Source organism: Galeopterus variegatus, unplaced genomic scaffold, assembly GCF_000696425.1.
Source record: "Galeopterus variegatus unplaced genomic scaffold, G_variegatus-3.0.2 Scaffold2304, whole genome shotgun sequence".
Lineage (NCBI taxonomy): Eukaryota > Metazoa > Chordata > Mammalia > Dermoptera > Cynocephalidae > Galeopterus > Galeopterus variegatus.
In genome coordinates this window covers 219,346-242,796 of record NW_007728415.1, presented here as the reverse complement: position 1 = coordinate 242,796, position 23,451 = coordinate 219,346, and the positions used below count along the sequence as shown (strand labels likewise).

The 23,451-nt window shown below is 39.4% G+C and overlaps 1 protein-coding gene across 1 annotated transcript in view; it reads left to right on the top strand.

Moving 5' to 3' along the window:
* LOC103597401 (serine/threonine-protein kinase Nek10-like) overlaps positions 1-23,451 on the top strand; it is a 38,489-nt gene that overhangs the window by 9,892 nt on the left and 5,146 nt on the right. Inside the window, exons 3-6 of the mRNA XM_008581236.1 lie at positions 2,749-2,778; positions 4,529-4,629; positions 11,599-11,709; positions 19,849-19,957. Coding sequence (XP_008579458.1) covers positions 2,749-2,778; positions 4,529-4,629; positions 11,599-11,709; positions 19,849-19,957 — 351 coding nt within the window. The remainder of the gene's footprint in view (positions 1-2,748; positions 2,779-4,528; positions 4,630-11,598; positions 11,710-19,848; positions 19,958-23,451) is intronic.

The window sequence follows — 23,451 nt, the reverse complement described above, 5'->3', positions numbered from 1 at the left end:
TATTTTTGATTTTTGACACTTTTAAATAAGTTGTCTCTTTTAAGGAGTTTCATAGTTTCCTTGTAAGGGTTAAAACACTAATTAAATCTACTATTTTAATAAAAAAATTTGAATACAAAGTATTCTAATATTTTAAACTTTGATTTATTTAAACTTTAAGAACACCAAATATAGTACGTATTTTGCAGTAGGAAACACCACATAGATATGAATCATGCATATTATGTATGACTGACATTGCACACGATCAGCCTTACTGATGTCTTTTTAAGGAAAAATTGTTTTAAGAAAAATATTCTGAGAACAAAATTGTCAATATAAATATATGCTGCAGTTTTTTATGAGTAGTTATGAAGTGTGGTATATTCAGTGAGCTAATCTGAAAGATTTATTGAGAGAGATGGCTTTAAAACTAGATAAAATGATATGGCTAACATTTGCCATGAACTTGGTAAATATTAATCTTTAGGCAATGAATAAAAATAAAAAAAAATTTGGATTTTATCATTTGTGTTTTCCTAGAATTATTAAGGGCTAAATAAATATACATTTTTTTTTTTTTTTTAAAGATGACCGGTAAGGGGATCTTAACCCTTGACTTGGTGTTGTCAGCACCACGCTCACCCAGTGAGCAAACCGGCCATTTGAGAGAGATGGCTTTAAAACTAGATAAAATGATATGGCTAACATTTGCCATGAACTTGGTAAATATTAATCTTTAGGCAATGAATAAAAATAAAAAAAAATTTGGATTTTATCATTTGTGTTTTCCTAGAATTATTAAGGGCTAAATAAATATACATTTTTTTTTTTTTTTTAAAGATGACCGGTAAGGGGATCTTAACCCTTGACTTGGTGTTGTCAGCACCACGCTCACCCGGTGAGCTAACCGGCCATCCCTATATGGGATCTGAACCTGTGGCCTTGGTGTTATCAGCACCACACTCTCCCAAGTGAGCCACGGGCCGGCCCTAAATATACATTTTTAGGGTAGCAGAATATAAGAAAATTGTGAGGATTTGATCAGGTAGAGTATGAGGCATAACAGTTCTCATATCCAGGACTAGCTGAAGTTGTTGGGAAATCAAGAGAGTTTGCAAATGTTATAGTTAGACTGACTGTACATTATTTTCAGTCTCAAGTGTTCTTTCTCTCCCCAATCCTAGCTCATGCTACAGTTTAATAATCTTGCCAGAGCACTCAGTAATGCTGAACTGGTGATGAGATACTAGCTTGCTAGGATATATTAGTGGCAGTTACCTGAGAAACTGTTCTGGTAGTACCTGAGACTAAAAACTAACTTTTGCCTAGGTCATGGGGGTGGAAAATGCCCTTTAAATTGAAGAGAAGTAACAGATTAGCTGAAAATACTTTTAATGTAAAAATACAATAAAAGAATTAGTATTCAGAATATGTAAAGAGCATTTACAAATCAATGAAAAGAAGCATGGGATACAAGCAAGAAATTCACCAAAGAAGTACAATAACCTCACTAGCATTCAGATACATACAAAATAGAAAAAAATATTAGATTGGCAAAAGTTTGATAATATATACTGTTGATCAAGGTGTAGAAAAATGAATTCCCTTCTCTTCTGGTCAGAGTGTAAAGTGATTCAGCCACTTTAAAATGTATGAGGCTTTAAAAAACTCGTGGAAAAATAGAATTGAAAGATAATATGAATCTTTCTGTAAACTTTTCGAAATACCCTTGTATTTATTACAATAAGAAATGTGAATACAACTTGGGCCCAGCTATTTCACTTCTCCTTGTCTGTTCTAAAAGAACTCTTGTATTTATGCACAGTGAGGCATGCACATGTATATTCACCACAGCATCACTTATAATCATGAGAGATTGAAACCGAAGTGCCTATCAAGGAGGAAGTGGCTAAGAAAGCTCTGATGCATTCAGAACATGCAGTACGATTCAATGGTTATAAAAAATGAGCTGGCACTGCGTGTGTTGACACACACAAAAAAGAAAGGATCTAAAAAAAAAAAAAAAGAAAGGATCTATGATAGGCTGAGTAAAAACAAATTGTAAAACAGTCTATATGGTGTGGTGTGTCACCACTTTTTAAAAAAGAAAGGCAGAGAGGAAGGAAGGCAGAAAGAGGTCAAGAAGAAGAAAAAGAGAGAGAGAGAAAAAGAAAGAAAAAAGGAAGAAGGAAGGAAAGAAAGAAAAAGACTGTAGATTTTATATGATAGTAGCTTTAAAACTCTTGGAAATGACCCTCAATAAGAAGCACACTTTGTACCTTGACTGAGTGGACCCTTGCAAAGCACTCTAAAAATTTTCTGTCCTGTTCTAATTCATTCTATTCTAGTTTTCAGAATGCTGGTTATGACCCATTAAGTTGATTTCAGGACTCAACCACAGTTCAAAAAATTCTGTTGTGAGGGAAACACATATGTGTATAAATGGATAGAAAAGTGACTGGAAGGCAACAGACAAAGCTGATATAAGGGGTTACTTCCGGGGAGGTGGCTGTGATGGGTTAATACCGTTAATACGTTGTTTTTGTTTGCTTGTGTTTTTCAGGGGTATGTGTGATTAAACATTTTCAAATTTATTTTTTAGAGAGTAGTAAGTAATGAAAACTGTTTTCAAAAGTCAAGGATTTACTGGGAATGAGAGGGTAGTGGTCAAAAAGTCTTAAGAAAAATAATTTTTAAATTAAATTGCATAGTTGCATAGTTCGGAAGGCAGACATTCTAGCTAACTTTCTCTGTTTTTGTATTTAGGGCCACAGATGAGCACATTCTTGTGGCAAGGTAGAGTTAAACCTGTGTGATATCGCACTCAGAATGTCATCACAAACTAAGAACTCTCTGCCATGCTGTGAGATTTTAACTCATTACCTATGAGTATTATGTCTACAAATCAAAAACATAAAGAAGTCAGTATAAAAATGATCAGAAAGCTAGCCCTCCATTTTCAGAAAATGTTAATGTTTCTGTAGAACATCAACTTGGCCATATTACGTATTCTCCAGTTTTTGATATGGGTCTAGACAAACAAATAGTTACATTTTAAGAATTATTTCTGCAAGCATCACCACTGCAGAAAATATGGCCTAGCACACTTAGCTATCTTTACAAGCTGGGGCAGACAACTCTTCTGTTTTCTATTTTTGAGCTACATTAATTCTTTCTGATTTATCTTCACATTTTTACCCTAAGGGTAATTTATTAAACCTCATCTTAATGATCAAATAATTGACACTTCAAAGGAGTTAGGGGAAATAGATCCTTTAAATTCCAGACATTTAAACAAGATATTAACTGCAGATGAACTAGAAGTAGGTTATTTCTTGTGCTAATTTCTCAACTAACTCAGTAAAAATATCTATAAGGAAAATATTTTTTTAAATGTTCATATTTTATTTTCTTTTTTGTGTTTTGTGTCTTAAATATCAATTTTCATATGCTCATAATAAAACAAGTTGACTCTTTTAAACAACCACGTTATGTTTTCTTTTTAAATGTTTTGAAAATCAACTGTTCATGGTAAAATATGCAAGCTTTCTCAGAAAGCCCTTATATAAGAATCATTTTCCAAAAACCTTAGCTGTTGCTAAAGTAATGATTATATTCAAATTTAATTTTATAGAGGCTCAATGTTGTGTGGAGGAAAGAAAAGAGGGTCTTTTAGACTTTCTTTGAATAAAGGAAAATTGTTAAGATAAGAATTATTGTAGAAAGCATGCTGTAGGTCAGGGGAGGGAGGGAATGTATATGTCCACATATCTGAAGTCTCTCTTCATTGTCTCCAGTGTGGATCTCTGGGTGAGAGGAGGTCTTGTGGATAATCTAGGGATTAAGGCCATACCTTTAAATAGCTCAAGGCTAAGAATGGGCCATTTGTAGATGTGACAGGCAAAGCTGGCGAAGCCACTCATTTATAATTTTACACCAAATTAGCCTGAAACTGTGAAGGTGGTGTGGAGATGAGAATTCAGGATAAATTACAAATGGGTCTTGCTTAGACCTGGAGAGAAATCCAGGTGAAAATTATGATTTATAATAATCAAGGATTTGAAAGTTACTTAACTCTAGCTTTAATTTTTATTTTCTGCTAAGATTGCCTAGTGTTTGCACTTAGTAGTTTTGATAAAATTAGTTTAAAAATATGTTATTGAGGGCATAATGAATTGAAAATTTAGAAGCATGACAGCCTCTTAACTACACATATCTGCAGCCAGGCCTTTCAGTGGCCACATTATCCAAGGCACTGCTGACTCTTGATGGCAGCCTGCTGTGATTGCCATCCAAGAGATAGGCAGTCTTCCAGATGTTATGACAGGTAACATCATTATGTTACTTAGATGTCTGAAAAATAAATGGAAGGAATTGTTTATTCTATATCATAAAATAGTGAAGTATTACAAGGTTTCTGCATACTGTCTTATTGGTAGGGTGAGGGTCTTTGCTTTAAAAATTATTTTTCAGAATTTTACTCCCTTTTCCACTAATATCAATTTTGAAAGAGAACTTGACTAACTGCAGAATTTATCACCCACAGCATCTGCAGGAATTGCTGTGTCCCAGAGGAAAGTACGTCAGATCAGTGATCCTATTCAGCAGATATTAATTCAACTGCACAAAATCATCTACATCACACAGGTCAGCTTTTCATCTTAAATGAGAGTTTGGGGCTAGTATTGCTGAAGAAATACTTTGTGGGACTTTAAATTAGAGAAAATACTTGCTCTTATTTTCTCCAACCACATGTGCTCTTCGGTTTAGCAGCCGAGCTGGGAAGGTAGTAAAGTAAAAAAACGAATACATCAAATTTCTCCTGTGACTCCTAACCTGTTCTCTCGCTGTTAGTGCCCAACCAAAAACAAACTTCAACACAAATGGCCCTTCAGTATGGGGCTAAAAGTGGGTACAGAGCTGGGCTCCTTTTTCCCCTGGGTCAACTGAGATATACCCTTATTATGGATTTGACCTTCATTGTTGTGGGTCTTTTGAGGAGTGAGCATCCCTTTTTAAGACCTCTGTCCCAGATGAGGTTATCATAGAGTATTCAAGTAAAAGAAAGCTAATCTTCTCAGACATAGGGTGACAAGCTACTTCCACTAGCAATGAAGGCTCAGTGTGACTTGGGCTTCTAGACTGTCAGTTTTATCTGGGTCCAGCAAGATGTTTCTATTCCAAGTTTTAGGAACTATTCTTTTTTCTAACTTTCACATGAGAAACTTGATGAGGTGTGAATTCAACTGACACTGTAATTTAACAATCTGTGCAGTTAAAATTTGCATTTGATTATCAGCCATATCAGTGCTGTGGCAGCACAAAGCAACAGATTCTTTTAGGGCTGTCATGGAATCTTTCTGGGTCTCAGACCATGCCTTGAGCTGAGAGTTAAAAGACCTAAGCCTGTCACTTTTTTTCCGCCAGTTCTCCAGTGCACTCAGAAGAATCCATTCCATGCCACAGTCCTTGTAGTCGTCATTACTGTGACAGTCAGGAACAGCAGCCATTTGGGCTTCCAAGGCACTGGCTTCAGCTGGAACTTCATCAGGGTGATGCCCTGGTTAATTGTGATGCCCCTGCATGCCATGGATTCCTGGTGTGCCAGAGCCTATCGGCAAAAAACAAAACAAAGCAAAACAAAACAAAACTCAGCACTGGGCTCAGTTCCAACAGCACAATCAAACCAATTCCCAAATCTCATCTGAATCTCCTGTGACATTCCTGAAACCTGTATCTGGATCAGTGAAGGTCCAGCCAAAAACAACAGAGTCATTTCAGCAGGGAAGTTTCAATATAATGAATTGCTAGCTATGAGAGGGTATTGTCTATTAAGGAGGGAAGAGACATCTGAAGGATACAGAAAGAGCAGATAGAGAAGTCCGGACTTCTGGGGCTGAGGCAGGGCACCCAAGAAAGGAACAAACAAGGAAGTGGACTCCACCGTGTCCCTCCCCTCCACCCCTTCCCTCACCCCTGGACTGAGGTCCAGATTTCACCGGAAAGGTCAGAGAAATTTGCCATTATGCTCTGCTGGAGAAACCTGAGGCAAAGCCTCTCTCTGGGAGACCAAGGCAAGCCATCCACAGTGAGATACCATGTGTGGAATTTGCTGGAAATCAGCACTTGAGCGTGGTATGCTGGGAAACACCATCTATGGGACCTAGGAGAGGAAAGTCCTCTAGGAGAGGAAAGTCCTCTCACGGGTAGGTGTTGCTCCATGGAACTCTCTGGGAAGCCGCTGGAGGGGCTGATGACACTGAACCTGACTGGGGGTGAGCATTAACCACTAGGGATCTCCCATGTGAGGACCACTGTGCACTACAGGAGCATCTCTGGAACCAGAAAAATGTGCTCCATCCTCCTCCAGGGTCCCTTCAGCACCCACCACTGATGGAGCTTAGCATCCTGCCAGCTGGCAAGGGAGAAAGGTTCCGGTATCACAAGCAGGGCATTTAAGTGTGGACTTGGAGCCAAGAGGCATTGATAACTGGCACATTTAGCCTGGAGGACTAGGCAAGGAGCTCCCTCCTTTCATACCTGCCCACCTCTGACTTCTCGTTGGTTTCCCTTTGACTGCTCCCTGTGATCTGGGGAGTCTTTATTAATCCTGAGGCTGAGTAGCCTGGCTCTGTCTTTCAACTTTTGTCCAAAATCTGGTGTTGTTTTCGGTCACCCTGATGGCTGACTTTTCAAGACACAAGAGTCTTAAATGAATTACTTTTCTATTTTCTGCTGTCAACCTTTCTCTTAGGCAATCACCCAGAATTGTCTAAATGATTAAATGAAAAAGGGTGAAGGGGGGGTTCAAGGAAATATGGAAGGGGAAGCCTGGTTAATAAATCAAAATATAATCTGCCATGTAGGTACTGAGTAAAGATATTAAATCCAAGATGCATTTCCATTAAAACTGGTATAGAAATATGGGAAAACATTCTTTACTTCAGTGTTATAGAAATAGCTTTAAATAGCTTTTTAGTTACCTCAACTATTAACTATTAAATTGAGAGAAATATTCTTTGAAATTTAAATATAGTTTCCATATGCCTGTCTTGCTAATCTTTATGTAATAAAAGCCTTTTTAATGGTGTATTACAGTTCTTTATTGAATATCCAAGTATTTTAAAGCAAGAATAAAATGGTTATAAATATCTTATTATTATGCTCTTAAAACTGCCTGTATAAGAAATGATTTCATATATTTTTTTGCAAGATGGCATTCCTTGCTACAAGTGCAGATATGACTATTGTGGTTTTTAAGATGTATTTTCAGAATACTGTCAAGTTTGTGACATTGCAGATAGTAAGGAATGATTCCCCTCTGGAGAACTCTAACTTACAGTGTGAAACAAAGTCAATGCTTTTCAAGTAAAGGAGAAAAATACACCTCTAAACATTGTACTAGTGTATTTGCCATAGGTTAAAGACCTTTTGCTAACTGCAAAGGAAAACTGCTGAAAGTAAGACCAAATCTGCAAAACTAACAAACAAACCAAAAAACCCCTCTTGCTCACATATTTATGTACTAGTCAAACTCACAGGCTTACATCTGGTGACTGCCCTGAACTGTGGAGCCAAACACCTCCTGACAATCAACAGATGAACTTACATGGAAAACTTCATACTTTTGGCTGGTGGTGGCCTTTCCTGTCTAGTTTCCATAGAGACAGACGTGTGAAAATCATCTAAAAGAAACTATTTTACAAGGCAGGATGTTAAAATCCTTACCCTGCCTTCACTAATTTGACATCTGTTTTCATTAAAACTAAAATGATGATTTTAAGACCAGCAAGCTAAGAATGAAATCAGTGGTTCACTTCATTGCTGGCTGGAAACCACAATCTATCTTTGGGCATATAAGGTGACTAAAGTACATATGGTACCTTTTATTATGAGTCTTCATGTGTTTATTGCTTAGGTAAGACCTACACAGCCAAATTAAGCATTGGGCTTAACTCTATACTTATGTTTTTATTGTTTTGTTAAATAAGTGCATTGAAAATCAGCATGTAGCAACTTAAAAAAATTAAACATCTGTCTCCTAGTGACAGCAGGCAGCTTGGTTGGAGCTACTTTGGATTGCCCGAAGATGGGCAGTCACATAAAAATGTCATTGAGAATAGCAATGTGCTGTCCTCAGGTGAAAAGTATACTACTGGCTGTCATCAGTGAAGCACACTGTGTCTTCTCAGCAGGAAAACACAGAACCATCCATACCTGCTCATCTGGATCTCCTGGTTACTAATGGCAAGAGTGACAGAGATTAAACAGAATAGGATATTTAGGGTAAAGCTGTGTTTCTCAAATTGACTCATGTTTCCAGGGTTTGTAAGAGAAGTGCTACATTTTGTGTGTTTCTTTTGATGATTTTCTGTGAAAATTTTGTTTTTGCATTTAGAGAAATCTTCTCTTACACTGTAGTATGCCAAAATAATTCTTTTTTTGAATAGAATAAGATACTATTCATCAAATGGAACCCTGTGAGCTATGGTTGGCCTTGATATGTTCTTGAAGATACTAGAAAATACAGGCAGTTCTTTCGAAAAAAAATCCATATATGAGGCAAGTTCGAGAAAACCTAGTAAAAAACATAGAGATCAGATTCCATTTTTTTCTTTTGTTACTTTGTGTAGTATCGTTAAAAACAATAAACAAGCTTTTAGATATGTGACTTTGAGGAAGTTGTTATCTCTCCTAGGATCAGTTTCATGATCAGTAAAATGGGGCAGCTTATAGGACTATGGTGAACCTCTAAGGAAATGTATGTGAAAATGTTTATAAACTATAAAGTGCTATACTAGAGTAATGCTAGTGGTGGTGGTGTTTGCTCCAGGATAATGGTTGTGCTAGAAGACTCGCTACTTCAGAAAGTATCCTCACATGTTACATTATATCTCTAAGCTCTCATTTCCTCTCCTATAAAATAATACGTGCTTTATAAATTGTTTGTGGGGACTAAAGTGAAAAAAAGCACATAAAGGAGTAATTGCGGTGCCCGGGCACATATGAGTCATAGGTATTAATGTTCTATTCTTAGTATTGTAGTCCTTATATATTATATATTATTATACTCATATCATCTGCAATAAAACTGCATGAGTCATCATTCTGTGTAAAATTTTAAAGCTTTGCATGAAACATTTAAAGATAGGGTGCTGTCCACTGTGATAATTTCAATGAGATACAATTCCTTTCTAATGCTGCCCTGTGTATGAACCTTATGTTGACTGAATGTTAACTTACTCAAATGTGTTTGAGTAATTCAGGCCATCAGGAGCAGTAAAAGAAATTCTAGCTTAGCTAGAGGCTTAGTAAGTTAAATAAGTAGAAGGCATTTTCAGAACACCTGAATTAATAATCTGATGCTGATAGCTGCCAGTACTGGGCTAAGACCCCTTTGAAGGAACCTATGAGCCCACTGGTGCTTCACACTTTTTGTTGTGGCAGGCAAGGCTTGTTGCCTTTCCCTTTGACAGCCACATGCCCTCCGCTGGACTGCAGCTCGACAGTCCTGGGCCAACACTGCCCTCTGGTGTTTGATTTGGAGAAGCGGCCACTCCTGGTGCATGCCAATAGGGAATTATCACATCCATGTCTCTCAGGTGTCTCTCCAAGCACTTCCTGTCCCCTCACCACTCCAAACCATCTCTTTGCCAGGGAAGTATGCACCTGTCCCTCCCCTACATTGTCTATTTCCACTCTAAGTTAGATTCATTCCTCTTTTGCTATTCTCTCATGCACACATATATCATTTATACTCATTTCCCTTTCCATCTGTCTTCCAAATATAGGCTCGTTAATACTGGGAAATCTCTCTCTCCCTTTCTCCCTCCCTCTCTCCCCACTTCCACATTTCTTGATTTCTTCCTTTCATTCTTTGTAAAGGGACAACAATAATTATGACGATTTTCTGGGGGTAGGGAGAGGAATTACATCTGCATCAAAGTAAAAGAAAGCTATAATGCTGATATCAGTGCTGCCAACCTACAAAACTCTTCAAATTATACTGAAGGGATTCAGTATCTCCAGACAGTCTTATTTCTTTCCTAGTTAAACCTACTTTGATTCAAGCGCTAGGATTAAAGATGCATTTTGAAAACATTTTTCAATTGCATTGTTTCTCTCTTTTGTGTAATTATAGTACTTCACAATGGGTCCTACATTCTATTGTGTTTAAGATAATAAGCAGGTTTTTTTTTTGGTTATACAGTCAGCCGTTGTGAGCCCTCATAGACCCTATTCTTTGCTCTACTATTACCTTTTATATCTCCCTCTTTCATGGAACTTGAGTGAATAGATGTTCCTTGTGTTGGTCAGGATAAGGTAGGTTATGCTGCACTAACAGATACACCCTGAAATCCTTTGGCATATCGCCATAGAGGTGTATTTCTCATTCAGCTAAAGTTGGGCTGGTCAGGTGGCCCTGCTGAATCTTGTGGCTATGCCATATGGAATAGATGGACTCTGAGCTCCTTGCAGTGGGGAAGGACAGAGATGAAGGAAGCATGCTGGCTTTGAATGGCCTCATCCTCGGAGAGACACACTGCATTTTTATTGGCTGAAAGTAGTCACATGGCACCAACCCAAACTGTCAGGGAGCCTAGGAAATAGAGCAGGGGTCGGGTCGTAATCTTCTCTGCCACATTCCTCTTTCTTTTGATCTGAGTTTTGAAATATGTTTTTGTTTCTTACATCTTGAGGGCTCCGACTATTACATTTGCCTTCCCACCTAGCCATCTTCTTTCTTCCCAGTTTCTCCTTCTTTCTTTTCAGGTTCCCTTCATGATTTAAACAAAACCAAATATTATTTCAACTCCGAGAACCTTATAATTTGAACCCTATTTCTTTCCTGTTATTCTTTTCCCAAATTTCACTTCATCCCTCTGTGCTTTTCAGGACCTTTGATTTCCTTGTATAGATCCAGCCTTCAAAGTGCTACAAATTAGTTTTTGGAAATCCCCATTTTCATCCAATTACCATATTTTCTAAGATTCTACAGTGACTTCCTATTACTCACTTATTACATCTAACTCATCCTGGCTTGGCCCTAATTTATACTAATCCATTCTCTCTTTTTTCTGGATAAGATGGGTCCCTAAAATTCAATCTCTCTCCAGCTGAATTTTCAGGAGCACTCACAGGCAGGTATCTGACTGCATACTAATGCAGATATGTGTTTCCTGGTCCAAAATATCAGATCCTTCAGGAACAGGGTCATGGCTGGGGGGTTTAGCATGGTTCTGGGCATGCCATAAGCACCTAAACCTCTGATGAAATGCACTCTTCCTTGTCAAGGCTGTTCTTTAGAAAATTCAATACCTGTGTGTGATTAATACATCATTTAGTTGTAGTGTGAAAAATATAACAGTAAGTCAAAGAACGATAAGATAAATGGAAGCAGCCCTTTCAAAGAGAGCAGAGTAATATATTTTATTCATTCTGGATCATAGGGTGAAAAATTATAGCACATAGTCATGCTATTTGCAGTAAAATTTAAATTCTTATTTAGTCCCGTTGAGTGAATATTGTTACATTGACCCTTAGTAAATGTTCTTGGTAGTCAGCTTTGCAGTGTTAACAATTTGGTTATAATGATTATTTTCTCATTTTATGCAGCTTCCTCCGGCTTTGCACCACAATTTGAAAAGAAGGGTTATAGAGAGATTCAAGAAATCCCTTTTCAGCCAACAGAGTAACCCTTGTAATTTGAAATCTGAAATTAAAAAGGTATGGTATTCTATATATAGGAATTCTTTTGCTAACAAAAACACATCATTAGGGTTACATTTTATACCTACTTTACTTTGTACTTTAAGCTCTAACCTCTATTAAAGGTTATCATCTCTGCTCAAGATACTAAATCAGGGATATATCTTTGCCTCTAATTTTCTCACCTTTATTTCTGTGACCATTATTCTCAGATGACTAATAAAAAGTTCCTTCAATATTATTGTGTGTTTTCCTAAGAATAAATGTTATTACATATCTTTAATTTGAAGTGTGTATATTTGAGTCTATTTTAGGTTCTTTTTTACATCTCATGTAATCAAATATTCCAATATTTTGTTAGAATAATCTTCAATGAGCCCCTCAACTGAGCCTTGCCACTCTGAAAAAGTTCTTTAATCATCTGGGCCATGATTTTTATTATCTATAAGGGTTGAATAAACTATTTCTAAGGCTCTTTTCATCTTCAACATTCTGCAATCTCCTAGACTTCAGGTGCCAGCATATATTTCTATTCATACATATAGAAACTAAATCACAAAAAGGCTAAATCAGCCAGGCAGAAAGAAAATTGTTTACCTCTGATTAACTCAACTTGGTGACAGGAAAGCCCATTGTCCTAGTTGGTAGCTACTTTGATATGGTCCGTGGAAGTGTCCATAAGCTCTCCATTCTCCTGTCCCTGAAAGGCCCCAGGCTCAAGCAGTTTGGGCACACCTGGGTAAAGATGCTTCATCCCACTCCAATTTCATATTTTTAAAAAGTTTCATCATGTACTTAAACCTTGGCATAGTCATGCTGCCAATAAACTTTTCCTTAAGGTCTCTTTCCTTTAATGAATTCAATCTTCAGCATAAACTTACTTACTATTCAGGAAATATGACAGGCTCTTTGATAAGAAAGGCAAGCAGTATGCTTTTGCTTTGTTGCCTTACATCAGGGGTGTTTGCACATATACACACGCAGAGGAGATGGAGGAAAAACAGACACAGTTGCAGATAAACAAAACATCAACCCTACCTCATCAGAGATCAGAGAGCAAGGTTTCTTTCATGGGTTGTGTTGGCAAATATGGCCAAGGAACAAAGCTAGAACAGATCAAAACGGAAGTAGAGGATACCTCAGATATTTATTTTATGATGTTTACACACTGTAATATGAATACCAATAGGTATATTTTTTAAATCTCCCATGAAAAGATTACATTTTGCTTGGTTTTCATATTTTTATCAAAACGATATTCAGAATAATCCCATTTGTACATAAACTTATTTTAACAGAAATCCTAGTTTTAGGAACTGAGATCACTGGCTGCAAACTGATGCACAGAGGTGGCTGTGACTCTCCCTGACTTAGTGATTTTCCATCAGGGAAAATGACATCAGTGGAGTGAAGAGAAATGAAATCAGTGAAGTGATTTTCCTTCAAGCAAATCATTTTCTTTCATTTCTTAGGTTTTCACTTTTGCATCCCTTCCTCACTGTCTTTCTTTCCTCCCCTGATAGAAAAGGGAATTCTCTTGTGAAATTCCCCCATCCTGCCTTTGTCTGCCTTCCTCTGTATCGTGGTAGCATCTCTCCTTAGAGCCCTTACCTTCTGCTCTTCTGGGCCTGGGGAAATAAAAACAGGCATTGATGGGGGTGGGAGGGATGTGTGGGGAGCACAGGTGAGGGAACCTAGGGAGGGATAGACTCATCTTAATTTTCAACTTGGATAAGAGGCAGATTAAGCTCTCCTGTGAAAAATGCCACGGTCCTCTTCTCTGTTATTACAAGCACATGGTGGTCTATGGGACACCTGATGTGGACTTAAGGTGCAGATATCAAAACACCTGCTCTTCATCACTGAACTGAGAAGCCAGCTCCTCCGTAAAACCTTCCTTAATTTTCCCTGCCCAGAATTAATCGTCCCTTTCTCTACGCTTGAATCACTTTTTCAATCCTATTGTTGGGTTTTAGATAGCTTTTCTTCTACCTTGCATTTCTGTTTGCCCCAAAAGCAATGAGTGTGCCTTATTCATCTTTGATTCCGCAGGGTCTTGCACAATCCTAGTACGTGGAGGTGCTAAATGGATGATTGAATAAGAATGTATTCTATATTAATATATATTTTGTATATTTTATGTTTGTTCTGTTCTTTATTAATTGATATTGATATAGTATATTCATACATTTCTACATGAACGTAGAGAGAAGCTCTCCTGCCCCCTTTTAAACCTAAATGAGAAGAACTTGTGACCTCTGTTTTCTCCCTTCCTAGTGTGATCTTTTTCTAGCAATAATTTTTGTTCAGAAATGAGTTTTCATCTCCTGTATAGTCATAGAGGAGTGGCCAATTGGCCTTTGACTGACAGTCACCCCCCAGGAGGGCTGCAGAAGCAGTGAGTGGTGGTAGCACATAAAATGCACTCGACCTGAACAGTTCTCTCTGAAACTTTTCCTGAAATCCAGGGACCCCATGTCTGCAGTTTGAAAGAGTCATTGTGGGATGATTGTGCGTACTTATTAATGGCCTAAGATCCAGCAGGATACATAGAGGAATCAAAAAATGGGAAAGCCCTTTTCCAAGAAATTAAAACTCACCTACACTGGTCTTCAGCCCCGTCTGCTTGGTCTTGGCTAGAACTGAAGGGGGAATAAAGCGACTGAGTAATTGCATAGGTGTCTTCAGGAGCTAGGACTTTCAGAGGGGAAGTAAAAAAGAAACAGAAACGAGATAGAAGAGATTAATTCAAATTAGAATTGGAAGTATCAGGGCCGGCCCGTGGCTCACTTGGGAGAGTGCGGAGCTGATGACACCAAGGCCACGGGTTCGGATCCCATATAGGGATGGCCGGTTAGCTCACTTGGGAGAGCGTGGTGCTGACACCAAGTCAAGGGTTAAGATCCCCTTACCGGTCATCTTTAAAAAAAAAAAAGAATTGGAAGTATTAATATGGATGAGTATGAATTCAGGGTAAAACTTATCTATTAAAAATATACACATTTCCTAATATTTTTACTAAAATGGTCTAGAAACGAATCAAGCAGCAGTGAACTCCCCTACCCATGGCTCTTTGGAGATATAGTTGACCGAAGGTCTAGATAAGGACTGTACAAGATTAGATTGGAATATCTCAACATAACAGATACATAGCAGGGATGCTATCAAGGACTACTGAGGATGTATCAAAGGGACTTAGGAGTCGACTTGAAGAGGCTCCCACCGGCTATCTATGGGATAACTGGAGCATCAATAAGAGTAATAACCACAATGGATTTAAAGCATTAAATAGTGTTTAAATCCAAGATAATGATACTAAAGAAAATGATACTTTATCATAGTGATACTAAAAAAAAAAAAAAAAGAAAGAATCCCTCATTGTTTACCTTTAGAGGATGCTAAGTAACTAACTTTTATTATTTTCAAAATTGTTTATAAAGAAAAAAATTAAGCATTTAGTTTGCCTTTTATGACTGCTATCTCAGGGTAACTAAATTTGTTGATGAGGACAAGTTTCTTATTACAGAAGTACTTAAGCTGATAAGTGCTGGAGGAATAAAGAATATGACCATTTTGCAGTCCCTAATCAAGTAATGGGTTCAGACATGAGCATCAATGGCTGCTGACATCACAAAAGAGAGACAACCTGACATTATGTGCCACCTGATGGAAGTGCACAGCACTGTCTATAAAGTGTTCTTGCTAAAAGCTTGAATCTACATCTGATTAAGAATCTAGATTAGAAATCAGCAAACTGTAGCCTCGTGCCATTCTGGCCTCCTGCCTGTTTTTCTAAGTAAAGTTTTATTAGAAGACAACCACATGCATTCACTTACATATTGTTTATGGCTGCTTTTGGGTTACAGGCAATATTGAGTATCTGTGTCAGAGACCATATGGCCCACAAAGCTGAAAATATTTACTGACCCTTTACGGAAAAAGGGTGCCAATCCCTGCTCTGCATCTAGCTATCCACTTACAGCAAATACAGGGGACAAGAAAACATGTAAATGACACCATGGGGAAGATCAGCAAAAACCCAGACTGGGAAATTCTATAAAAATCTGACCTGTTTTCTTTAACAAATAAATTGCAAGGGTAGGAGAGGAGGGGAGAGAAGGGAAGGAAGGGGGGAGAAGAGTGAGGTGAGGAGGGGAAGCAAGGAGAGGAATTGCCTACAGATTAAAGATTTAAGCATTTAGAGAAAATATTAACTACTCGTAATACATGGACTTATTTCTTCCTGAATTAAAAAACCTCAAAAAAGTTTAAAATATATTTGTATGAGAAATCAGGAAAAATCAAACCCCGATTGTATATTTGTTATAATTAAGGAGTCACTAATTTTCTTTTAGGTGGGATAATTGTATTGTGGCTCTGTTTTAAAAAAAGAAATCCATCTTTCTTTATAGAGCCATACTGAAATACTGTGGATGGCATGATATGTTGCACAGGATTTGCTTTCCAATTCCTGGCAGTAAGGAGAGGTAGGGAAGGAAGAGGAGAAGAGATACATGAAGCAGGATTGGCCATGCTTAAGCTGGGTGATGGGTGCACGGAGTGTTGTTTGTATTGCTCTCTCCACTTTTGTAAATGTTTGAAATTTTTTATCATAAGAGGAGTTGTGGGGTTTTTTTTGGTTTGTTTGCTTTTTTAGTATTGATGCCAGCCTCATCTCAGATGAATGCCTGGACATTAGCATTCTGAAAACAGCTGTCCTGGCAAAGCTGCCACTTAGGATTGGACAGGTTAGGTTCTGTCCAAGAGCACCTGGATGAAGGGACTCACGGGGGCTGCATCCTCTGGGGGAAGGGAGTGACTTTCTAATTTTCACAAAGGCACAGTATGAGGTTTTGGAGCCCTGGCCCCAAGTGATTCTAGCATATCGTCAGGGCTGAGAATCATTGCATTGTAAATTATAAATGTCATTTGGACCGAGGATGAAAACAAACAAAAGAATCTAGGCCCAGGTGGGAAGCAGTTGGCTTTTTAAGCATAAGGACATGCCCAGCCGTTCTTAAAGTTTGCTGCACAGTGAAATCACCTGAGATTTTAAACATCTTGATGCTCTGGCCACACAGCACATCCATTAATCTCCAGGAATTGGATCACTGGTATCAGGTTTTTTAAAGCTTCCAGGTGATTTCAATGTGCAGAAAAGGTTGAGAATTAGTGGCCTGGCAGGATCAGCATTTCTCACATTTTATGGTGCATATCAATCACCTGAGGATCTTGTTAACACGTGGATCCTGATTGAGTGGGTCTGGGGAAGGGTGGAGATTGCGCCCTTCCAACCATCTCCCAGGTGAGGGGTGCTGCTGCTGATCCAGGGACGCACTTTGAGTAGCAAGGCTACAGAGTGTAGTAACTGCCCACTGTGAACTTGTGGTATATCTAATAGACTTGAGACTTTTTATTAGAAAGAAGATTGTCTTTTATTAAAAAGTAGGCCAAAGTGTTTATCTAGATGCACTCACATCCTGGACTCAAGACTCTGCCTTCTACCCTGTTCCCAGATGCTACTTATGCTGCCATTCTATACACCACATTTAAGTAAGAAGGACTAGGCAAAGGCCAGTGACATGTTCCCTGTGCCCTCTCGATTACCCAGAACTGCTTCCTGTAGGCATCAACCTTCCTGGCACTTCTCTTCAGTTCCTAATCTCCACTTCAACACAGATCAGTAAGGTCAAGTTTACCTTTTTTGACACCTGGCAGTCTCTTTAATTTCTAACTCTGGGTTTCTGGCTCTTTTCCAGGCAGGCTGGTTGCTTTACTCCTCAGACTTTAATTAAAGGCTCTTTATACTTCTAATAGCCATGTCTTATGTCTGCCTAGCCCTCTTCAGGGCCCTATGGAGGCACCACAAATCAGCAGTGCCCAGGACCCACCTGTTTTGACCAAGTAGAAAAGTTGCTGTTGCAGGGCTCTCCTGCCCAGGTGGGTCAGGCCACCATTGACTCCTGGCCTTGACATCACCTTCAGTGTCCTGGAAGAATGAGCTCCTGTTTGTAATTAATGTAGAACGGTGGTTTTCCAGCCTTCTTTTAGTTTTGGATTTCTCTGTTAGGAACACAATCCTTGGTAGAAATGTAAACACCACAGCAGCAGGGTTACTTTCGGTGGAAGTGGGGGTGAGTATGGGGTGCACACCCTGGAGTGGAGTTGACTCTAGACTGCGTGTGTGTGTAAGAAAGCAGCGAATATAAATGCTGAGCATTTCTGTTAACGAAGTGTCCTATCAAAAGCTAATAAAAAGCTAATAGAAAGGAGCTGTTGGTTAGAAAAGATGAAAAGTCAGGCAATATGTTATATCTTATAGTGGTGTAGTTCAGTCAAAAAGGACAAGGAACATCTAAAGGAAATACGACCAGAGGATTGGTGGGTGCCGTGTGATGGAACGTGCCGAACACTTTCTCACTCCTGGCACCTAATTTCATTTATGTTTGGCTCAGTTTCCTTCTGTCCTACCTTAGTTGATTGGATTCCAAATAATTTGTGTAGTTGCTCTACAGCAAAGATGGCTCTATTTTATGATATGGAAAAGAAGATGTAGTTTGGGAAATGTAATAAATAATCAATTTATAGTTTCTCATGGTTTTCTTCTATTTAAGTTGTGCCTAAAAACTACTGTATTCTCAATTGGCCAATTAAGTACTCAAATTGTGCAGTACTTGCTCAAATTCAGAGTTTTTTTTGGGGGGGGGGTGGGGCGTGGGGGGAAGGATAACAGAGATACAGTCAGTTCTCCTTAATATATTTACTTACTTGTTTAGTTCAAAAGTGTATACCATTTGCCGTTCAGAACTGCAGATATTTATTAAAAGAATGTCATGTCAGTTCAGAAGGAGGGTCTTATACTTTCTTCTGAAGGGAGCATGCGTGCTGAGAACCGAGGCGCACCTGCAAGGTGGGTGTGCACGAGGCTCGGAGCACGGGGCAGTCCCGGCCCTGGGCTGCTGAAGCACCGCGTAGCGTCGTCCTGCCGCAGGAGACGATCTGTCGTCTCCTCCACATTTCCACCTGCTGGTGAACGTTCATTTTGCCATCTGGCATGTCCAGAATTAGACTCACCACCTTCTCCTCTCTTCCTGTGTCCACATCGGTATCCCTGGAAACAGTTTTCCTTCTGCTCAGTCTAAACCTCACAGTCACTTTCAACCGCTCCACTTTATTTCTTGTATCCCTAAGTCACTCATGCCTGGGGAGTCTTCATAGTGTAGGTGGTCACGCTTCACCTTTGGTGTTTTTTATTGCTCTGCAGAATTCCATTGTATGAGCACACCACGATACACCTCTAACCATTCTCCTGTCTGTGGACATTTGGAGTTTTTCTAGTTTTTAGTTAATATGACTAAAGATGCTATGAACATGTGAACCCAAGGAAACTATTATTGCATAGTACAAATTGTGCCATTTGTTTCTGGTTTGTTAACATGAATTGACATTTTAAAGGACATTATATTAACTAAGACACGGAAACTTGGCCAGCCCAAGTGCTGGTTGGAATTAAAGGGGAAAGGAGGTTGAAAAATTCCATTAAAAATTCAGCTTTATAGAAGAGCGTTAAACAATTGGAAGTTTAATAAATTCTGTCATTTGGTGAATTACTCTTTCCTTTAGAATGTTAGGAATTAATGTTTGGAGATTAAAATTAATTAGTAGTAATTTAGAAAAATGTATTAAGAAACTTGTTTGTCTTGCTCAAACAAGAAGGCATTGTTCAAAGCAGATATATGAAAAAGGACCATAATTTGCACCAAACATAATGTTCTGTTGAATAATTGGAGTTTATTATCCCATGTCTGATAAAAATAAAGTCTTGATGTCCCAGGCCCATGCCATTATTATTTTCTATTAATTTTTATTTTGTACCCATAAAGCTAAAAAGTGTATTTCTTTTTCATGTGACCAAAAAATTGTTTAACTTGCTTTGACTGCAATTTGCCTGCTTCCAATTTATAAGTTCTTTTGGAAGTAAGAAGATATTTCTTTATCTATTTACAAGGGATTGAGAACCACAGAGCACTATTGTGTGTGTATGTGTGTGTGTGTGTGTGTGTGCAAAGACAGGGAAATGGGAAACCCCACACAGAGGTCTCCTGTCATTTCCTTCTGAGTGTAAACTAAGATGTCGTTTTGCTTTTTCTGTTTCAGCTATCTCAGGGATCTCCAGAGCCGATTGAACCCAACTTTTTTACAGCAGATTATCAGTTATTACAACATTCATCAGGTGAAAACAGCCTGTCCCCAAATGACCAGACAGGTAATGGTCATCAACATGGATTATCTGGCTTTCACAAAGAAGTATATTGTTTGGATCAACAGCTATCCTTAAAAGATTATCTTCAATTTAAAAGAAAAATCGAGTTTATTTTGATTATCTATGGCAATAATTGGAAGGGACGTATGATAGAAACTTAGAAATTCCCTGAGATTTCTCTTACCCAATTGTGACAGCTTCCTTGATCATTTATTAATACTATGAAGAAACAGTAGAATTTGTGTGGGTGAACTGTATTTCCTTTTATTTCTTCCTGCTTATCTGATGATCGGAAATCAAATGCCCAAAAACATTTAGGGAGATAAAAGGCAGAGATGAAAAGCTTAAATATTCAAAATGAAGAAAACTTGAAATTTACCTGAGAATCTGCATCAGACACATTTAATTTTTTTTTCTTTTTTTGCATAAATTTAACATTAGGGGGACAGTATAGTATGGGGATTAAAGGCACAGTTCTGGAAACCTGGATGCCTAGATCAAAATCTTGGCTCAACCATTTAGTAGCTGATGTTGGACAAATTATTCAAATTCTCTGAACCCCAATTTCCTTGCCTGTAAAATTGGGATAAAAATAGTACCTGCATAATAGAGTTATAATGAGGATCAGAATAAACATAAAAAGTGCCAGGCCATTAGTAGGAGCCTAGCATAACTGAACTCATCTTGAATATCTGAACTTTAAGAAGTTTTCAAGCTACTCTGAGGTTTCAGAATTTCTAAATAATGTTTTTTCTTAGTTTTTTTTTTTAACATTCTATGATGTTGTGGAGCAGTTGGGAGGGAGGGTTAGAGGAGAAAGGTGAAAGAAATGGGAGGGAAGGAGGAAGAAGGACGGGTGGGATTGAGGCCTGTGGCACCCCCCTCAATCCCACAGGGGAGACAAGGGGGCTTCCAGCAGTGGTTTGGTCATTGACGGGCTGGGTGCAGATGTCAGGGCCATGTGGCAAAAGCCCTCGCCCCCCCACCACCCCAGCTTGGGAACCTGGGGCCCTTCTTGCTGTGGCTCAGTGGTCATCACTGGGCTGGTTACATGTGTGTGGGGGGTGTGTCTGAGGTCCTCAGTCCCCCACCACCCTGGCTCGGAAGAGCCTGGGGCATTTTCCGCAGCAGCTTGGTTGTCTTCTTTGGGCTGGTTGAGGGTGTGGGGGGGCTTGGCTGAGGCTTGAAGCCCCCACTGCCCCAGCTTGGGAAAGCCCGGGGTGCTTTCTGTGGTGGCTGGGTGGTCGTTGCTGGGGTAGTTGCGCGTGTTGGGGGTGTGTGGCCAAGGCTCGAGGCTCCCATCCTTGAGACTGGTTGCAGGTGTTGGGGGCATAGTTGAGTGAGTTCCTCAGCCTTCCCCCCTTTCTGACTTGGTAGCCCAGGGGACTTCTGGTCTTTCAAGGTGTTGTAGGTGTTCTTTGGTGAAAAGAGATCTTTACTAGTTTATATCAAACTTCGTCTCTGGTTGTGGGTACTTTGTTTTTTCTTTCAGTCCTGTGTTGGATTATTTGCTTTTCCCACCACTTAAACTCTGTGCTGGAACTAATTTGTCATCCTTTGCTTACTTTGAAAATGGGGGAACTTCCTGTGGTGACCAGCACTTGAGCTCTGTGGTTGAGCTAAATTTCTGCTTTGCTGCCGATTCCCTGGGGAAGGCTTTTTGTGCAGCTCAGGTTTTCATGGTTGACTTTATAGGTACTTCCAGCTCTCGTGAGATCTGGTACACCTGGGTTGTGTAGAAAATCCAGTCTGGGCCTGAGTCTTTTCATCAAACTGCACCCATGCAGTTCTACATTCCTGACCAATCTCCTCTGAGTGGTCCTGCACTGATTGGGGGGCAGGTTGGCTGTCCTTGCTATGTCCCAGTGTTCCCCTGGTGGGCCCGTCTCCCCCACCACCCTGTTCTAAACACTTCCCATGGGACAGGCCATGCTCCAGTCCCTTGCAATGACTCACCGGCCTCTGACTGGCTCTTTATTTCAGTTGTTCTGGCTCCTCACTCCTATGTGGGTCCATGGGAACCCTATTAATGGTCTTGCTGGCCTGGGGGCCACCAAGGCCCTTTTCTCCCCTGCTGCCTCCAAGCAACTTCATCTGAAGGGCACAGCTGTGGCTTTTGCCAGCTTCTGCTCCGTGCACTCAGCAGCTCCAGCCTGGAAGTAGCTGGGATTTGAGATCGCCACAGTGGTTCTTTCTTTCTCTCATTGTGGCTACTCCTGCCTTCACGCACTCTGTAGGTCTCTCCTCCTCTTACCCTGAGCTCAAGTGGCCCCAGCTTGGCTGTCATTGCTTTTTTATAGTTGTAAATTGGTTGATTTGTGGGAGAGAGTGACGCTGGGGGGACTGTCTATTCTGTCATTTTGACCTCCTTAAATGATTTTTGAATCCCTATATGAACTATATTTATGTCACTTGGTGGAGAGGATAGAAGTGAAGCTTTTAGTTATACGAAGACTTGCCATCTCTTCAGCTTGGAAAAATGCTTTCTTTTATTGTAGCCTAAGGAAATCACTTTATGTATTAATTATCAAACTTTCCCTAAGTCTCAGACTCCTGAGATAATTAACCCCTGTGTAGGCAGAATTTTATTTAAAATAGTCCCTAAGAAATCTGTAAGATCAAGATAAAATGTTGTCTAAAGTCATTTGCTTTAAAAAAGCCTCTCCCAAGACAGGTAAATTCATCTGCAGGCCATATTCCTGCTTATAATGGCAACTCTGGTGAAATGAAGAACTCTGCTGGAAGTCTCTCAAAAGTCTGAGAGGGAGTTCCTAAACTCCTCCTAGGGCAGCTGGACACCCCCTGCCCAGAGCTGACCAGGCTTGGCCCGTGTCACAGCTGGCTGGGCAAAAGTGAAGACAACAGAGCCTGTGAGCACTGTGGGGAGCACCTTTAAACTTGGCTTTACAAACGAGCTGCCAGTACTCACATCTTCATGCCTCCTCTTGACCTTCAACCCATTCTCTTTTCTCTGTGCAAAGTGTCAGGGTAACTCCTGGGCCTCCACATAAGTCAGTGTTGATTGATTTGAGTGGAAGCTGGTCAACATTGCTTTGGGTGGCATTGGGGTAGATTAAGGTGCTGGTATATCATATTCAGACCAACCATCAGAAAAAGTCTTCTGGCATTAAATGTATTTTATTTTCCTCTAGGCAGTCACATGGAAGAGTCAGATCTTCATTGTCTGTCACTATCTATTTCTGCCTCCCTACAAGAGTTAATTTTCTTGCCTTATGAGTTAGGGAGAGTCTCTTAATCAGAAAACTCACCCATCAGGTAGTTTGTGTTTAGAACCACTACTTGCCTGCCCCTAACACATTCATGCACACACCCCTTACTTATTTGGCCAATATATAACAAGAGCAATGTCTCTAAATCTTTGTATATTATTTTGTGATGGCCATGTCCAAAGCAGCCAGTTATTAAAAAAAAAAGAAGCAAAAAGTTTGAGTATCCAAAGTCAAGATACTTTGGAATTTTCTTGTGAGTCTCATCTT